Source organism: Haliotis rubra, unplaced genomic scaffold (genome assembly GCF_003918875.1).
Source record: "Haliotis rubra isolate DU_JTF1 unplaced genomic scaffold, ASM391887v1 Scf19, whole genome shotgun sequence".
NCBI lineage: Eukaryota > Metazoa > Mollusca > Gastropoda > Lepetellida > Haliotidae > Haliotis > Haliotis rubra.
This window is the reverse complement of record NW_025765891.1, coordinates 3,658,809-3,678,571: the sequence shown is the minus strand read 5'-3', so window position 1 is coordinate 3,678,571 and position 19,763 is coordinate 3,658,809. Positions and strand designations below refer to the sequence as shown.

At 39.3% G+C, this 19,763-nt stretch overlaps 1 protein-coding gene across 2 annotated transcripts; it reads left to right on the top strand.

Moving 5' to 3' along the window:
• The first annotated feature begins 334 nt into the window (after window positions 1–334).
• LOC124274384 (U4/U6.U5 small nuclear ribonucleoprotein 27 kDa protein-like) lies at window positions 335–11,598 on the top strand. Of its 2 annotated transcripts, none has more exons than XM_046709764.1 (8): window positions 335–417; window positions 1,694–1,732; window positions 3,333–3,402; window positions 4,794–4,841; window positions 5,101–5,174; window positions 6,660–6,730; window positions 7,991–8,052; window positions 11,155–11,598. In XM_046709764.1, the coding sequence occupies exons 1-8, from the start codon at window positions 381–383 to the stop codon at window positions 11,207–11,209; spliced, it is 456 nt and encodes a 151-aa protein (XP_046565720.1). In that variant the 5' UTR covers window positions 335–380; the 3' UTR covers window positions 11,210–11,598. The 2 variants fall into 2 exon arrangements, with proteins under 2 accessions (XP_046565720.1, XP_046565721.1); XM_046709765.1 differs by having other exon boundaries at window positions 341–417; window positions 6,660–6,734.
• Window positions 11,599–19,763: the final 8,165 nt, after the last annotated feature.

Below are 19,763 nucleotides of genomic sequence, written 5' to 3'. Positions count from 1 at the left end.
TACATGGCTAAGTTAGAGAGCTTATGTCCAACTCCGTTATAACGTTAGCGGTTTCAGTATTTATCTAGAGTAATCCGATTTTGATAAACATACATACAATAGGAAACATCAATCGTTTAATCCCTATTTTATACATATAAACATAAAATTAAACCAATTTAGAAAATGAAGTGTTTTGACAAAAGCACCTCCGACGGGACTCGAACCCGCAATCCCCGGCTTTCACACACTTTCACCAGTCCGGCTTAGGAGGCCGATGCCTTATCCATTAGGCCACGGAGGCTTACGGTCATATCGGTGAAAATTTCTATTTTTAAACACGTGGCGTTTCCTTCCGCTAGAGGGCGCAACGTTCGCTGAACGAAACAGAAGAGAGCAAAATGCCAAAAGAAAGATCTCGTTCGCCTCCAAGAAGAGGTAAATAATTGTTTTATTCCACCACTTTTGTTGTTTCCTGTCCATACATTGAATTTCAGAAGTGTTCTGTCAGCACAACAGCGTGTATAATATCAATAATTCGGCTTTTTTGTACCGTGATGTTCATTGAATGTTTTCGTTTTGAATATGTTCGGTTTTCGATCAAAGAAAAACAAGGTGTCTTTCAGATGTTTCATGTTCATATACCTTGTAATTGGATGTTTTGAGAAGTGTTGTGTGTGAAGATTAATATTGCACTCAATTTCGAGGCGTATATGTGGCACGTATCGAAATAGATTTAGGTAAATCAACAAAATGGCTATTATAACATGATTGTGGACAAAAACTCAAATTCAAATAAATGCATGAAAGTAATATTTCTAATTATAATAATGATGATGACACAGTATCTTTAGACATGCCTTTTTAGCCTTTGCATTTACTGGAAATAAATCTTGTGCTTTTTGATAGATTTCTAGAGTTGGGACCTAACAAATACTAAATAGTAATGTTGGTGTGGCCAAAATACACACATGGCTTGAGACAGAAGACAGACGTGGTCGTGTTCTTGTTTTTTGTACTGGCCTGGTATATTATAAGTATATCTTCTCACTGACCGTGACAGGTCTTGAATATAGTTCTTGTCATTGAGAGGTTTTGTGGGTGAGTAGGCTTTTCGTTTTGTGACAGTGGAGAAACACCAATAGAACTTGACATAGTTGTTGACTTTCATAAGTTAGTGAGATGTTTTGCAGGTAATTGAAAACTGACTGGTAACAGTTAATGTCCCAGAAGTGTCAGAAAACCACAAGGAAAACACAACTTCTTGTCACTATGGCAGCCAGTGTTTGTGAGAATCTGTCAGACACAAACTGACCAAGTTCATCAATAAATATTTTGTTGAACTGTTCACTTTAGTCCCTGAAGTTATAAACAGGGGAGATAGTTCTATGGATAGACAACTTCTTTATTAGAATATATGCAGCGTTTCAAGTGATTGACGGCGTTAGCATCTAGATGGAAACATCACATGTATTGTAATAATGAAGTTGTATGTCAGTACAGGACTATCCCCTTGATCATCACACCCACATCTGAATGCCACTCACCTGCAGTTATAACTGTAAGCTAGAAACACTTGTGAAACTTTCCGAAGTTTTGGTTCTTGTAAAGTATTATATGCTCATTTAGCATGTTTAGTTTGAAGATTCATCACAATTGGTTATTTGGATTTGGAACTTCATTACCTTTTAACCTACTTTTTATGTATTTTTAGATCGTGAGAGACGACGATCACGTTCACGGGAGAGAAGACGTAAGTTTTTGTTATAACTTATATCTCCATTCACTGTTTTGGTTCCTGGTTGTACAGGTACCTCTATCATGATGTATCTGGGCGTTGTACCAAACATTCCATTCTGGGGAGACACTATAAGTTGTATGCTTCTCTCGAGGGTAATACGGTCTGATGTACGCCTGTTTCTTGCTGTGTCACAGCCATGTTAAATGTACAAAATATCATTTTATTTTGAAGATCAATACCGTCTATATGACATGTTAACAAAATGGCATCTGGGTTTTCAAAATTAATTAAACATATTCTGACAAGCTTAAAACTGCTATAAGATGGTTAATTATGTTTAAATTGAACAATTCAATGTATAAAATAGTTTAAATAAAGCAGTGAAAGTCGGTAAAATATATGTGTACATAGTGAACTAAAAAAACAGCTAATAGAATGGTTTTAGAACTCTGTGCACTGCATGCGTCATAATATGACGTCTGTTAGTGATACAGCTTCTCAGCGGAGAGTTTGGCGGTTACCGTGGCAGCAGGTTATATTTTTTCCAGTTGTCACCCTCCTGGAAGGGGTGACACGGAAACTTGTTAAGGTGTCATTGACCAATGAAATTAAAGTATTTACATGAAGGTAAGATAAATTTTGCTGTCTAAAGCTTGTGTTAGAAATGCTAGAAACCTGTGAATCGTGTGATTGACTTCTAATCCTGGTTTTGAGACCTGCATCAGTTTAGGCTTTCCCCCACATTAACCTGACATGTCATCTAACTGAAACACTGTTTATCCAAACTTGCCTTCATTGTTACATTGGTCACGTGACAGTGCTTCATGTATAGATCACTTTGCAACAATGTCTGCAGTGACTTTATCTAAAAAAATAAGCTCATGGCAGGTATGATATGTCTAGACTATTGCTAAAAGTGGCATAAAATATTCCTAAAACAAACCTGCTGTATTGGGTCCCACAATCTTTCAACACCCTCTTTTTTCCTATGACCATACATGTAATTACAGGTAATCTGTTAAGGCTGGTGGCTGTTCCTTGTGTGTGTTTATTTACCGGTACTTGTTGTGAGTGTTCTATTTTATTCAACAGCAGCTATGTTACAGTGTATAATCTGGTTGATTTACTTTGTCATTTCATCCTCTAATTTTGTGTGCGTCCTCCTGGAGAGCGGTTTCTGGTGTCCCCCGCCGTGATGTTGCTGGAATATTGCTAAAAGCGGCATAAAACCAAACTCAGTCAGTCAGTCAGTCCTGGAGAGCGGAAGGTCGCGGGTTCGATCCCCGTCCGTGTCATACCAAAAGACATTAAAATATGGTTCTAGCACTCTAGCACTATAAAACCAGCATAAGTCTGGCTAGTACAAGCAGCCACACATCCACACGCATGCACGTCGTCATATGAGCAAAATATTACGACGTTAAACCCCATTTCACCTCACCTCACATGTAATTTTGTTCAGGACCTTGTCTCAGAAAGCAAGCATTGTGTTAATGGATGTTGAACTATGGGAGTAATGACTTTGGTAGCTGTTTACAAGTACTTTATGAAACAGAGCTCTGATCCCAACTGCATTACACAACAAATAACAAGTCTTGTATGACCCTGACAGACCACAGGAGGAGGAGCAGATCCCCAAGAGCCCGGCGTTCACGGTCTCACTCCCCAAGGAGAAGATCACGGTAAGAGCTTGCTTTTGTCATCAAGTGTAAAGATAACAGTAAATCTCATGTCCTTTGAGATGTTATTTAGCTGGAATGTTGGAATGTATTTAAGACTGTTCATGCAACTGGATTAGTGGTGCTGTGTAAAGCTATATTTAACTGAAGGAAACTATACATGTTTTGATTCATTTCTACTCAACTTGATCATATTAATATCTTAATATATCGTTTTGATGGTAAATTAACATATTGCATTTATAATATAAACTCCATTCACTAGTTGAATAGTCATACAGTCAATGCACAGCAGTAAAATCACCTGTTTACACTGACAATAAAGCCTCTATTCTTTATACCTCTACAAAACATACCGATGTCATTTTTACATAGCATGGTCTAATTACCCGGGATTTAAGACAGCAGTTTATTTCTTAATATTTAAAATGGCCACGACAGAAGGTAATTTTGAGATAAAATGGTTATAGCACAAAATGTTCTCTACAACCATTGACATTTTGTCTTTGAATGTTAGAATGTTCATCAGATTGTTCTTCATAATCTCCAAGCAATCCTTCTCACACATGATGGCATGTAAGGTGAAGGTCACTATATATGACTGACTGACTGACTGAATTTGGTTTTACGCCGCTTTTAGCAATATTCCAGCAACATCACGGCGGGGGACACCAGAAATGGGTTTCACAAATTGTACCCATGTGGGGATTCGAACCCGGGTCTTCGGCGTGACGAGCCAACGCTTTAACCACTGGGCTACCCCACATCCCCACTATATATGAAGTAAACATGCCTAACTGTGTGTTAGATGCATTATTACCCTTCTTGACCAGGGCTTCAGTGACTTTGTTGATCATGCTGATTGCATATCATTATGACCCAGGGTCATAGGACATTGCTCATAATATCAGTCACTGGTTTTGTCTGATGCAGTCATGGTTGTTAGCATGCTCTTGTGATATATCTGTGAGAGTTGCTGATTGCAGTGAGAACACCAGGCACACAAAATAACATATGAATGATGGCAGAAGTATTTAAAAAACACCAGGGCTATAGGCATTGTATCCTTACCGTTTATTACCGTAGATAAGCCGACCCCATAGATAAGCCGACCCCCTAACTTGACCCTTAAAATCAGTGTCAAAAGGTATGTGTTTTTCATGATACTGCTGGGGTGGTGAAGTAGCCTAGTGGTCTAAGCGTTCGCTCATCATACCAATGACCCGGGTTCGATTCCCCACATGGGTACAATGTATGAAGCCCATTTCTGGTGTCTTCCTCTGTAATATTGCTGGAATATTGCTAAAAGCGGTGTAAAACCATACTCACTGATCATACTGCTGGAATTGCTTTTGCTGTGTGTACATGTCTACATTAGTTCAATGTGTCACCAGGTCCGTGTCACCAGGCAGATCAGAGAGGAGGAGTACGTCCAGAGAAAAGTGAGTTAATACACATATGTCATATTGAAATTGTGTGTGGTCAGGTACACCAGTGATGATGATAATGCTTATGTCATCTTTTACAAGCATATTAATAATAAGTTGTGAAAGAAATTCAAATTCAGAAGTTAATTTCTGTCTGTGTCTGTATCAGTCATAGTCACAGCACATGTATGTTTTCTTCAAAGTGGAAATATATAGATGGATGAAAACCAGTGACCTGGACGCAGCTACATGTCTCTTACTTTTTGTGTTTTAGGGAAGCAAGCAAGTCTTCAGACAAGCCTGTACAGCTGAATTCATCACATGTTGCTAATAAACCCAAGTTAGACAGTGAGTGTTTCACATGTTGGGTGACAGTGAGTGTTTCACGGGGTGGTGACGTGGATACACCGATGTTTAGTTTACAGTGCAATACCAAGCTGGAGCTGGCTCCTACTTATGCTTGTCTTGAGACCTAGTTGAGTGTCATTGTGCCCCAGTTGTGTAGGATATTGCATAAAATATTACTGGTTTGTCTGGTCAAGACGTGTTTATTGTTGATACATTATAAGAATGATACTCAGGACATCTGCTTTGTCAGTACATTGCCTGTAACTTCTTCCCAAACAAGCGTATATGCTTGTTTGTTGACATCAAAGTCTTGAGTTCACCCTTAGCCCTCATGTCTACTTTTCTGTGTTAAGATATAAGAGGACTATCTCACATTTCACTAGATTTTAAAGTTTTCTGTCACCTTGCCCCATTAGATGTATTTCTCTGTGTGCAAGCATTGTTGTTTTGTAAGTGGAAGGCACATGCAGTGCTATTTTTAGACCATCCCTGCTGAGCCTTTCATGTTATTTTGGCGTTCAGTGTTATTTGATACTGTGTAGTCTCTATGCTTCAATTGTTGCAATAGTGAAACGTGACAGTATTGTGGTAAAGTACATCTAATGTGGTAATCGACCCGCGAAGATCTGGGTTAGAATTCATCTTCAGTATGCCATGCTTGTTTGTAGAGGTGACTAATGGGATTGGGTGGTCAGACTCTCTGACTTGGTTGACATGTCATCGTATCCCAATTGTGTAGATCGATGCTCATGTTGTTGATCACTGGGTTGTCTGGTCCTTGTCTGATCCAGACTCCATTATTTACAGCTTGCCGCCATATGGCTGGATTATTGCTGAGTGCAGCGTTAAACTAAACTCACTCATTCACTAAATGTCATGATTTGTCATTTTATTTGTTGTCAGGGATGAAATCTGAAATCATTTTGTTAACTGATCTACCAGGGCCCTGTTCCTCAAAGTGGTTGTAGCGCTACGACAGTCATAACTCTCATACTTTAACATAGACTTACGACTGTCATTGCGCTACAATCACTTTGAGGAACGAGGCACTGGTTGTCTTCTATGGTAGTCATTCAAAATACGGAAAACTATTCGATTGATATGACATTTTCATCACAAGGGACACAACTCGTTCTTCAATGAGTAGCCATGTGTGAACCATTAATAGTATGACAAGGATAGGACTGGACTTTGACACTCTTATCTTAGGAAGATGTTTTGAGGATAAACATTCACGCGTTCATAGCTTAAAGGGAGATAACTTGTGTGATCTTAAAAGCCTGTTCAGCTTTATCTCTACTCTGGGCAAAATGAAAAAGAAAAGAACATGATGAAATGTCTTTAGAGATAGTAATAGGTTATCTGGATTTGTGAAATTATCTGTATGAACTACCTGATAAACAGAGCTAAGTCAGTAATTCTTTCCTGATTATTTGATACAGGAATGACATCACCTGCAATCAAAATGATGACCTTCACTTTCAGAACAGACAATGTCGAAAGAGGAAACAGATATGATGAAAATAATGGGATTCTCTGGCTTTGAGACAACAAAAGTAAGTCTTTTTTTCATGACAAAATAAAGTATTTTTTAGTTCATGAGTTGTATCAGAGTCATATGATTTCTCACTGCAGTGATATCAGTCAATTGTATCCTCACTTTAGTCATATCAGTCAATTGTATTTTCAATTGTATTCTCACAACAGTCATATCAGTCAATTGTATTCTCACTACAGCCATATCAGTCAATTGTATTCTCACTAGTCATATCAGTTAATTGTATTCTCACTACAGCCATATCAGAGCCAATTGTATTCTCACTTCAGTCATATCAGTCTCTTTATCTCATACCATGGCAGAAATATAACCATTTGGGGATTCCATGTACTGATAGCTGGAATATTGCGGAGTTTGGCTTTAATGACAAACAACAAACACTATGTCCCAAAGGGAGTTAAGAAATACAGTTCGCTCTACCACCATGTATAGTGTAAAAAGCACACTTTCGCCCTGAACTATTATATTATGACGTTAAAGCACTCGGACGCAAACGTCCTCGTGCTTTATCTTTTCTAAGATGCCAAATTTAATACTTTCTAATGGTAATTATGATTAATCTAAGGCAGAAAACAAACGATGGTGTCGGTGACCTAAATTAAGAATCCTTGCACAGGGCTAACTGGCGCGCTGTCCTATTGATGTGTCTGCCCCCCCTATGTTAAGACGAACGTTACCAGAAAATACAGACGATAAACAGTTTGATGACGGTTTACGTTCGGATTAAATATCTTCATTAAATTATTTTAATTGCATCTGTGATTAACGTAAACAATATGGGGCAATATGAATGTCGCATTTCTACTACCAAAGTAAGTTTAGATCAGTACATTCAGATGAAGCTGAGTAGTCAGGCGACATTCCACAATTGCATTATGGGAATGTAAACATTGCGAACGTTACCATGTCGCTGAAAACTTGTGAGTCGAATTGAGACATTTGAAACGTCGGAAAACATAAACATAATGTTTCCACCAGTGACGTTAGCTGCGTGAAGCAACTGCAAACCAAGAAACGGGATGCAACGGAGTAGTTTACTGTAGGAGGCTGAACGAGACGATGGCAACGGACATACATCGTTTACATTGTGACGTAATGCAAAATTGTTCGATTACAAGGGGGCAGACTAGAATGGCATTACATTGTGACGTAATGCAAAAAGTGCACATTATCGTCTGATAAAGTACTTTTGGCGCCTTTGATCTTTCACCGAAGCATCTTAGAATTACTGTTATCATGTGAGATTTTTGTGTTTCAGAACAAGAAGGTCGAAGGCAATGATATTTATGTGACTAACCTCCAGAGGAAGCGAAGATACAGGTCAGTGTGTTTAAACGCTTAACTGAAAGAGCTCCAGGTAGATACATTGCTCTGTCTTGCAGTACTGATGACTAGTCAACACTGGAAGCTCTCCCTCCCTCTCTCTCTCACTCATAATTTTGTTATGCTAATTGTCCTGATAGATAAGTCCTGATTCTTGTTAACTCGATATCTCATGAACTGTTGTACCCAATGTCTTCAAATGTGGTGACAACCTCCATTGGGGGATTACCCAGACACCAGTCGATTGGATGACCTTGACCTTATTTTCAAGGTCACCACGACTTTTTGAACACTTTTCAAACTGTTGTTAACGTGATATCTCATGCACTGTTGTACCCAATGTCTTCAAATTTGGTGACAGCCTACATTGGGGGATTACGCAGACACCAGTCGATTTGGGTGACCTTGACTTTATCTTCAAGGTCACCATGACACTTTGACCACTTTTGAAACTCTTGTTAACGCGATGTGTCATAAAACATTGCACCCAATGTCTTCAATTATGTTGACAGCCTACATTGGGTGATTATGCAGACACCAGTCATTTCAAGTATCTTGTATGTGATAAAAAAATTAAAAATAGTAAATGTGTTATAAATATTCCATTCTTTAGCGGGCGGGGACATTGCCATATCAGTGGCAAACACTTGTTTTAGTCATTATTTTATGAGATACATTCTTTATGTATTGCTTGAAAAAAGATACAGGAGATTTCATTATGGTCACCCTTAAATATGCCACTCAGTTCTCGATAGGGATAACCAGATGTGTTTTTCTATTCAGTATACACCTGACAATCAGTTTTGTGTATCATGGAAAGATCAGTGTTTCCCGAACATAAGTGTAGTATTACATTATTAATAGACAGCTAATTTGAACAATACTATACACTTGATGTATTTCAATACATCAAAAGACATTAAAATATGGTACTTGTTGGTCCCTGCTTGGCGCTCGGCATTAATGGGTACAACAAGGACTGGTCGGCTCGGAGTCAGTATAATGTGTCTGAGTGGGGTATTCATGCTTCACTGCGGCATGGTATCTCAGTGGGCTAGCACTATAAAACCAGCTTCAGTCTGGGCTAGTACAAGCAGCCGCACATACACATACACATACACACGCATGCACGTCGTCATATGAGCCAAATATTCTCAAGCACGACGTTAAACCAATTCCACCACCACCAGTTCAATACATCACCATCAGTAGGAGTGAGTGAATGTGTATGGTTTTACACTGCTTTAGCAATATTCCAGCAATACCATGGTGGGGGACATGATAAATGGGCTTTACGCAATGTACCCATGTGGGGAATCGAACCTGGGTCTTCAGCGTGATGAGCTGATGCTTTAACCAGTAGGCTACCCCACCGGTCCCAAATCAATCATCCTTGATAATCTCCAGGGTATACGTTCCAATAAATCTCCACTAAAGTACTGTCGGAAATAGAAAAAAACTGTTTTCTCGCATTGATATCTACAATTTTTGTAGTTAATATGTGTAAGTGTGAAATATCTGTTAAACTAAGTTCGGCCTAACTACAGTCTCAGTGGTTGGGAGATAGGAAACGTAGAAAAAGGACTTTACTGAGGAGAGATTAGTGCAGAAATGAGAAATGCGTTTTTTTCTAAGTCCAAAGCGACTTATTTGGAACAGACCATGGCTTTATGCAAATTAGTGTGCGATGATATTATATTACAAAGGACAATTTTTAAATGTCCATTTTGAAATTAGACTTAGCTTCATTATAAACGATAGCTGACATAAAAAATAATGACTTTAATACTGAAACTATAAAGGATGTAGCTACCATGGAGTCTTAACTATCACTATAAAAAGAAACAGGCAGGAGGGGTCGTCTCAAAAGCAAATCCAGGACGGGTGTCGCAGACGGTGGTTGGGGCCGGAATGAGATAAGATAATCATTTAGGGGAATTAAACTGGGAAGCAAATGGCATGTCATAACAATTTACAAATAAAATATCCAGTCCTGTCGATCTTCGGGTGGTCATTATATTTTGAGACATTTAATACGATGGCTGATTTAAGCTTTTCCATAGGTATCATACCCTTTTACGTATCTCCACATAAACTTTATGATTAATAGATGAGACATATTCAACACATATGAAAAAGCATTAAATATCTTTGAGATGACCCCTTGTGCTTGTAGGCAGGACGTGCATTTAATGCCAGGTGAGTCGACGGTCCGTCGTCATACCTGGCTGAGCGACCTAATTGCCATCTATAGTCCGATCTATTATTTTGAGCAGCTATTTGTATTTTTTTGTAAGTTTTGACCCGATTTTATGAGTAAACATGCTTTTCTGGATATACTATTACGCATCCCACTGAATGCCCAGTTAGGCCGATATGGGTTATTTCGACATATGCTATTTGTAAATTTGTCAATTTTAGGGATACAGAGTAACAGCCTAAAAACTTTTTTTTTCTATTTCCGACAGTACTTTAGTACCCTGGATGCATCTATGGCTCGGCTCGATAATTTTATTACCTCCTTTTGCTGGTTCCACATTCTCACAGTAGCCAATCAGCTAAGCTACCAATAAAACCGAGCTTGCCAGTGTCAACAAAGATAGCGGTTGCAGACGCGAAAGTTTGTTCGCAGTCCGACTCAGATTTGGGGGGAAATCATACAGACAAATACACAGGTCTGAAACCTTAAGAAATATATGCAAGAACTCTTTCTACCTCTTTCAGAGTATCTCTGCAACAATTATGTTGCCAAGTTTAATCGGTTAGATAAAAGAAGCGAAAGTGAGTCGTCATTGGTACACTCAACATCCCAGCGTAGACACCTGATTGGATGAAAAGCCAGCCAAGGGAGGTAATAATATTATGGGGCAGAGTCATAGATGCATCCAGGGTATATAGTGGAGATTTATTGGAACATATATCCTGGAGGTTATCAAGGATGCCCATCAATAGGAGGGATCAATTCAAATCCTCAAGCTAACTTGTTTGTTTGTAAGAGTAAAACTGACCAAAACAGTATCTTGCCAGTGACGTATAGTTTTCCTGTTTGACATTAATGCATAAAGTGTTAGTAATTGTTTGTTTTGATATGTATTTCAGACAGTACATGAACAGACGAGGAGGGTTCAACCGTCCGCTGGACTTCATTGCGTGAATGTTGATTCTTGGCCAGTGTATGAGTGACCGAGCATCTTAATTAACTCTTAATCTGTATTGCATGTCAGCATGCAGATATGTCTGCCTTTCCAGTTTGGACGGCATCATTACAATATTTTGAATCAGATTCTGCCAGTGCAGTGTAGTGAAGCATATGCCAAGCTTTCCTGACCACTAATTCAGACAACTGTTGACCTTGCTACAGGCATTGTTATCAAGGCAGTCAATTTCTAATTATATTTACTCTTTTTCACCGTAACATACAAAGGTTACATTTGGAAAGTTTTAATGAAAAATTGTAATGTTTACTCTCACGCGGAACTAAACATTCTTATAGTGATCAATATTTTCCTAAATTATTTCAAAATGCCTCATGTCTTGCATCTGTGTATTCTTAACTGATAAATGTGTAGGATTCTGATATATCTACTCATTTCTGTACCAGTATGTCTTTGTTGTGACAATCCATTCCCATTGTCACAATACAACGTTCCTGAAATGATGTGGACAGTTATGTCATCCACTATATGAGGTAGATGTTGATATCATCCCGGGATGATGTGCCACTAGTTACTTCTAGAGCTTATTCTAGAGCCTAATGGTTAAAGCGTTGGCTCGTCACGCCGAAGACCCAGGTTCGAATCCCCACATGGGTACAATGTGTGAAGCCCATTTCTGGTGTCCCCCGCTGTGATGTTGCTGGAATATTGCTAAAAGCAGCGTAAAACCAAACTCAGTCAGTCAGTCAGTCCTTTGTTGTTCTTGGCTCGGATATATGGTTTGGGTTGGGATGATGGTGATTGAAAAATACTAATTTTTTGTCACAGGTATACATAGTAGTGAAAATGTGCAACTTGTGACTCAGTATACTTACTCTAGGTTACCATGGTTACCAAAAACGCACACTGAAGCAGATGCAAAATGAGTTTTGGGTTTTCAACATTAGCATTTACATTACAGGAAAGCAAGGTTATTAATATAGTTTCAACAGGATAATTACAGAAATGATAAATGTGAAGGCTGCCATAGGATTATTCTAATGTAGTATTGCCCATATTGGTGATAATTTTATATAGGATGGGGAAATTCTGTTTGCATTGTCTGTGTTGTAATGCGTGAAAGTTGACAGTGTTTTGGGTATGACAGGGAGGTAACTCTGTTTTCTTGATGTCATGTGTCTAGGTATCAATATACTCAATTTCTTTATCATTGTCAGTTTTTTAAAGAAATCATTCAAATCATCTTTGGTATATCAACAGTGTTATGAAAGACAAAACTAGAAACAGGCCTTTTTTTAGTACAATGCACACCTGTCATGTTATGTTTTAACTGTTTGTAATATTGAAATGTCAAGCCTCTTGCTGAAACCCAGAATGATATGAAAGACTGGTTGATGATTCGATGTTCTTGGTGTAGTGTAAGCCTCTGTGTGTATTACACACTTTTATAAACACAGTCATTCTTCATATGTAAATAAAATATATCTGTCTGAAGAAGTCTTGATTTGTTTCTTTATGTAAGAAATCTGTGTTGAAAATGATGTCAATCAGTGGATTTTCGGGTACAGACCACCCTAATGTAGCTGGAATATTGCTGAGTGCAGGACCGAACGCGTTCCCGAGTTGATACAGCAATACGCCCCCTCTACACCTGTCCTCCACATGTAGGCACATCCTTCGACAGGGAATCATTATTCAAATCCTTATCTTTGATTGTCATCGTTATTGAACAAAACATATGTGGTTGCTATGGCAGTGGTATTAAATTACCGTATTTTGAACCTAATACTGGCTGAAGCACTCCTAATATGTTAGTGTTACGGCAAAGTTTAAGCGACCTATCCGAAGGCTCCGTGGTCCCATAGCACCAGAAGGGATTTCACTTATTCTCGCACGCCGTGAGCATGACGAGCTGATGTACTGACCCCCTATTACACTTGGACCAACTCATATTGCACTTGCTGTCCACGTGTATTTTACGTGCTTGACCACGTCAGCGTGTAATTGTCCACGGCGTTAATTCCACGTGGAGTTGGCTCCTTCCGGATGCAGTGTATCGTGGAAACGTTTTCAAAGTAAAACCAGTTCGATGGCAATAATTCTCCTACAGTAATGTACAGCAAAAGATTAGTTTCACTACAGGAACGGATACCCTTTGACATCATAACGTTTCTCGGGTTTTAAATGCATGCAGATTCATGGTGTAAATCCAGCTAGGGTCCATGGAGGTAGCAAAAGTACTGTAAGTCCCCATGGTTTCTAGTATGGTGATCTACCTTCTGTTGTTGGCAACCTATAGCCCATTTTTATATTGTATTGTTCTATATAATTATTTCGTTTTATTATAGTATGTTAGTTTTACATTAATATCTGTGGTATACTAGTAGTTTTACTGTTCTTCACCAACAGACTTTTAATTCCTAATTGTATTGATCTACATGTATGATATAATAATTAATTGTTTTCGTCACGAAATGGCTGAAATATTGCCGATGTGACGATAAATATGAACTCACTCACTCACTCATGCAGATTCCCGAGTGATGCCTGGCAAAACATCCTCGTTGAACACAGGAAATAATTGCCAGCTGTGTGTAAATGTGGACTGTCAAGTGAATCATTGAATGTTGAAGTTCAATAGAATCCAGTCCTATCATTTGCTTTCATAAAACTCCAGTTAGAATTTTGCTAGACATAGTCTAGAGTGCACGTTTTTAGTGATCTAACATAAAATGTTTACAAGGCATATTCACAAAATCACCCCTCTGGTAACCGAGAAGCCGGTGTTTTACATGCATTTACACATTAAGAGTTAATATAATGTTGATATGTTTCAGTTTAATGCTATGCTTTAAGAAGGACTGTATGACGGGACTGATGTAATCGCGCAACCCTCAGATTTGAAGGTTTGCCTATTTAAAATCTGTGATACTTGAGCTGAAACATGTACATGTAACTATGACTACTGATTACATGCAAGTATAGCCATGTAATAGCCCACTGAATACAGATTGTAGTTTGCCTCACAACACAGACACATCGACAACAACATGTAGATCTTTGGACAGAAACACGTTGTCTTAAGTAGTAAGTTCGCCATGGCATCATCCAGCGTCATGAAAGGATCTGCTGTTCGTGGTTCGAATCTCACGATAGTTAACCGTAGCCAGGCCCATACACTTGCCCGTTTTGTTTCACCAAAGCTAAAACCGTCCACGCAACTGTTCCACCATGCTAAACAGACTCACATATGTCACAATATATGCCACATGTTTTGATATCTACATACATGTATAAGTACATTTCATGTTCTGATACTTATTCTGCATATCTGTATCCCAATCCAGATTTATCCTGTGCACCACCAGGGAGGGGCGTGTGACCCACACATCAGATCATTTCTGAAGTAAGTTAGTGAACCTCGGCCGTGTTTACCCGGCGTCTGTTCGACGAACAACATGCTTCAGACAGAAGGATGCTTCAGACATCGCCCTTGATCTTGGCATGTAGTCTATTGGTATCAAAGGACCCAGTGTTTGACTGTTGCCCTCTTTCGGCTTCAATATTTTGAAACGAGGAGTTTACCTAACGCTAACACAGAAGTCATGAGAATACTGATGATTCACGACATTGAAAACGATGGTAATGTAGGCAGGATATGTCAGTAGAGTAGGCAGGATATGTGAGTAAAGTAGGCAGGATATGTGAGTAATGTAGGCACGATATGTGAGTAAAGTAGGCACGATATGTGAGTAATGTAGGTACGATATGTGAGTAATGTAGGCAGGATATGTGAGTAATGTAGGCGATATGTGAGTAATGTAGGCAGGATATGTGAGTAATGTAGGCAGGATATGTGAGTAATGTAGGCAGGATGTGTGAGTAGCCTAATGTAGGCAGGATATGTGAATAATGTAGGCAGGATATGTGAGTAGCCTAATGTAGGCAGGATATGTGAGTAAAGTAGGCAGGATATGTGTAAAAAAATGCGCTTAAATCCGAGCTTAATCGCCCACTACGTCATCCAAACATCGACGACACATTTCTGAAAGGAACCTTCTAGTTGGTGACATAAAATAATAAATAAATAAATCTATTGTAAATACTTACACGAGTAAACACTGGAAACTACGCTCATTGATCTATTCCTATTGACATACACCCGTCTGAAACGTTAACCTTATATTGACAGTATCTGCACAGACAGGCGCACGAGCATAACCCGCTCTGCAATTCACTTGTAATAATAGAAACATCACGAAAAATACCACTGCTGTATAAAAGAATCTTTTCAATCAATCTGTACAATGTATATAAATATATATATTTCTTTATTGCAATACATATACAACCAACACATGCTATTGTTTCCCTCCACGTGATATGTGGAAGCATGCATGACTCTTACAAATATCCTTTACAGAAAGGCCCATTCAAAATATCCGGCCAAACAATACAGCTGTCAAAGCAAGATGTCTGGCCCCGTGGGCTCAGATTGATCAACGCAGTACACCTGTCAGAGCTGCTCTACAGATCCAGTAAGTATATGTTACAGTGCGTTTACCAATCACAAGCGTAGACACTGATAAGCACAGTCAATCGGTTTCAGGACGACGTCATAAAACAATTCGTGACGTCATGAACAGTGGATGATTTGTCATTTTGTGCGATTGTCCCCTTCCCAATGACGTAACATATCGGCGAGAAAAACATTTCATCCACAAACGTCCGATACGACAATAAATTATGCCAGCCATATATGGATATGTCCTAAGTATGTGCACTTAATGTCCCATATATTTTCTGATTATACTTGGGGTGTCAGTGTTTATGTTATCGCCCTGTATTTTACCTCTGGTCCATGTACCGAAATGACCTTCCTGCCAAGATACATTTACATTGGTATAAACACGTTTGTTAAACAATAACGTCTCTGTTGTTATATAATAGTGAGAATATTTATAACACGCCTTTTCAAGGCAAGATATCCCACTCAAAGCGCACAATCTGTTCAATTTATTACCCCGGATAACCCAAACTCCCTTTTAGGCGCTAGAAGGTTAATAGTCTCACGACTTGTTTCACCGGATGCCCATTATCTGCTGGGTGAACAGAGGCAATTTTGAACAAACTCAACTACGTAGATCGATGCTCATGCTGCTGATCACTGGTTTGTCTGGTTCAGACTCGATTTTTTACAGTTGGAATATTGCTGAGTGCGGCGTAAAACTAAACTCACTCACTCACTCACTCACTTTTGGTACTGCCATAGTGATACATTTGTATTGATTTGTGAACGTGTTACCTTATCACATTTCTGAGTCGTTTGTTGGTTTCACACCTGGACTGATTGCCGGTACACCTCTCAGTTTCAAATAGGGAATCAACATTAAAATGTATTTCTATTGAGATGTATTGCTCACCACGTGACATGTGTTCCATCAAATACAATGATATTCTAGGCTATGAAGTCGAAATACTGAATAAATATATGTCATATCATATAACAAGACATGTGGAGGACGAATCCAAACTGGACGCATCTCTGGCAGATGCTATATCAGAAACAATTCCTATAGTGGCTTGTACCATATGATGGTGTGTTTTACTTAACAATTGCCGTGCCTTTGAATGTGTTTCGCAAGCAGCTGGAATCATCATGCACTATTTGATAGTGGTTCATACACCCATGCTAATGATATGATCACGATTATCTTCTCTTGCATGTACGTACCCTGTCATCATTGAGCGTTATGGATCTTGCGCCATCTGGTATTCAACATGGTCAATTCCTTGTGTAAACACGGCAGGTATCATGTTTACATGCGACCATGCCTTGGTGCTCCATAATATACTGGTATACACCATTGATTCGGCAATCCTGTTTGTAAATAGCAAATATTGATTACACGTCAGTAAGGGAATGAAGGATTTAATATGACATGAAATCTATTATTTCTACCTTCCAGCGATCATGGTGTGAGTTGTTCTGATTTCAAAAATAAATATCAACAACAACGGTTCTTCAAGTTACGGATCAATCATATTGTTCTCTTGCGCTCGTAAATGACGTGCAAGGGCTCGTATCGATGGCAACGCTTGGAATGGAGTCAGATCTCTCCATTTCTCGACAAACGAAACTAACAATAGACATGGAAACAAACAAAACACCAATACTGTAATCCAAATATAAATGCCAGCCAAACTCGCCAAAAGTCATTTTAATTTAACACAAAATCAAACAAATTTAACTGTAGACTAAAACATAAAAAATGTTAATGCAAAAAAAATCTTAAAAACAGGCCCGAAGTATTTTATAACTGAAGGAGCATCGGCTGCGGCCATAGAGTGATGTCTCTAGCGGCTGGAGTCAATGGCTGTTGACGATAGAGCACCGACCCGGGATATAACTTGCAGATGTCCTATCTGCTGGTGACGTTACAAAGCCCACTTGGTGTATTTGTCTGGCTTTTTCTTTGCATCAACGATTGACGGTATGTCTTCAACTCACGGAGTCATGTGTGGACAAACACAACTCCGGGTCTTGTCAACGTTTGAGGACTGCACTTTTTTACCTCCTCAGATCAATACACACTCAAATCAGATATAATGGTCATGTCGCGTCCGGAGTGACGGGAAAACCGGACACAACGTTTACCACAGGCTGAAGCTGCTGTAATATTGCTGGACATGAAGGGAAAACTGACAATTGAAAAGATGAAGTCACCCCTCTTCTTATACAGTGTTATGGAGATTTTATCGTCTGCATTTATGCTTAGATCCAAATATATCACACGAGGTTGTGTCACTGATCTCCTATATTTCTAGTTCTAGGCCTAGATTTTCGAAGCTCTCTTAGCGCTAAGATAGTCGTAAGTGTCATACATTAACATTAACTTGACTATCTTAGCGCTAAGAGAGCTTCGAAACAAATCTAGGCCCAGAGGTGGGTAGGTCAGTGGAAGGGAACATGCAGTTTGATGATACATCAATGATAGCAGATCACTAGACAGACTAGCTATTCTCGAAACGTTCGTAGCCCTACGAACGTCTTAAGCCAACTATTAACACATTGGCTACGATCAAAGTTAAGAATTCTTAGCGCTACGATCGTTTCGAGAATAAGGGCCCAGGGACTAGATTTTCGAAGCTCACTTAGTGCTAAGATAGTCGTAAGTGCCATACATTAACATTAACTTACGACTGTCTTAGCGCTAAGAGAGCTTCGAAAATCTAGGCCCAGGTCCGTACGATCACATTCGTACAATGGTATATGCCTACTTGTTGTTTAACGTCACACGCAGCAATATTACAGCTACATGACATTGACCAATAATAATCTATTCTGGATCAGAAACTCCAGTGACTGATAGTCACCGACGGTACACAGCGCAGTGTCATCCGATGGCCCATGTTACACAGGCTGTGCAGTCGACTTTACAATACTAACATGCGCAGACGTTTACCCTACACTGTACAAACAAGATCTGATGCAATGCTACATATATGTATATACATGTATATGCTTTTCATTGTCATAATAATAAATGAAAGCGACAAAACCCTCTCCACAACCATAAGACATCTCTGCTAAAGCAGAACCAGGTCTAGGATTCCGACAAATGTATGAGCATGTGTTTGTTTGTTTAACGCCGCAGTCAGCAGTAAAACAGCTGCATGACGCCAGCCTGATCATAACTGAATCTGAACCAGATAATCCAGTGATTGACATCATGAGATACAATGACAGAGCACGTACTTATGAATCACAGTCAAGCAGCGATGTTATCAGCTGGTCGTGAAGCGGTGGGCCTATGCTACCCACGGGTGGCACCCATCTTAAAAATGCACAAAGACTAGCCACCTGTTCACCTGAAAATATTCGCGAACGTATGGGACAAGTGAAAATAGGGCACTGCACATGGCATCATTTTTGTCACTGATGCACCCAATTTGGAAATGTCCTCCGCATGTCTACCATAACGCCTTTTGAAAGCTTTCTGAGGTCTTGAATGTTGCAACCTTGATCCAGTAACTGTTGTGCATAGTCATATGACGCTCTTGGTAAAACGAGCAGGCTCGATTGTACCTCGTAGGTTGTGAAATGTAAACGCCTAGTGGTTAAAGCGTTCGCTCGTCACGCCGAAGATCCGGGTTCAACTCCTCACATGGGTGCTCTTGCGTGGTACGTTTGCTGGCCACAGCAGTATCTTTCTCTTTACATGGATTTTACAAACTCTACTGAAATAAGCCCATTGTGCCATTTCGACCTCATCTTGAGAATGTGTTTAACAGTAGTAGTAGGTGTTCGCAAAAATGTGGTTTTGTCTGTAACAGGGACTCAGAAATAAAATATTATTTAAAAGAAACAGAAAAAAAACATGTTGACGGAAAGGTGAGCACCTCCTGCTACACCGGTGGTACCCGTGACGACACAGCTCCATGATCCAATAAAGTTACCTTATGCATTAACTTTAATGATTTGTTCTCAGATTCGACTAACGGTACTTTCCTATTAGCTGAGGGGCCCGTGAAGGAGCACGGAGGGTCAAT

Coding starts and splice junctions, on each gene's coding strand:
- LOC124274384 (XM_046709764.1), top strand. CDS start 381: ATGCCAAAAGAAAGATCTCGTTCGCCTCCAAGAAGAG. Junction 1,733..3,332: donor ACGTTCACGGGAGAGAAGAC/GTAAGTTTTTGT, acceptor TGACCCTGACAG/ACCACAGGAGGAGGAGCAGA. Junction 6,731..7,990: donor CTGGCTTTGAGACAACAAAA/GTAAGTCTTTTT, acceptor TTTGTGTTTCAG/AACAAGAAGGTCGAAGGCAA.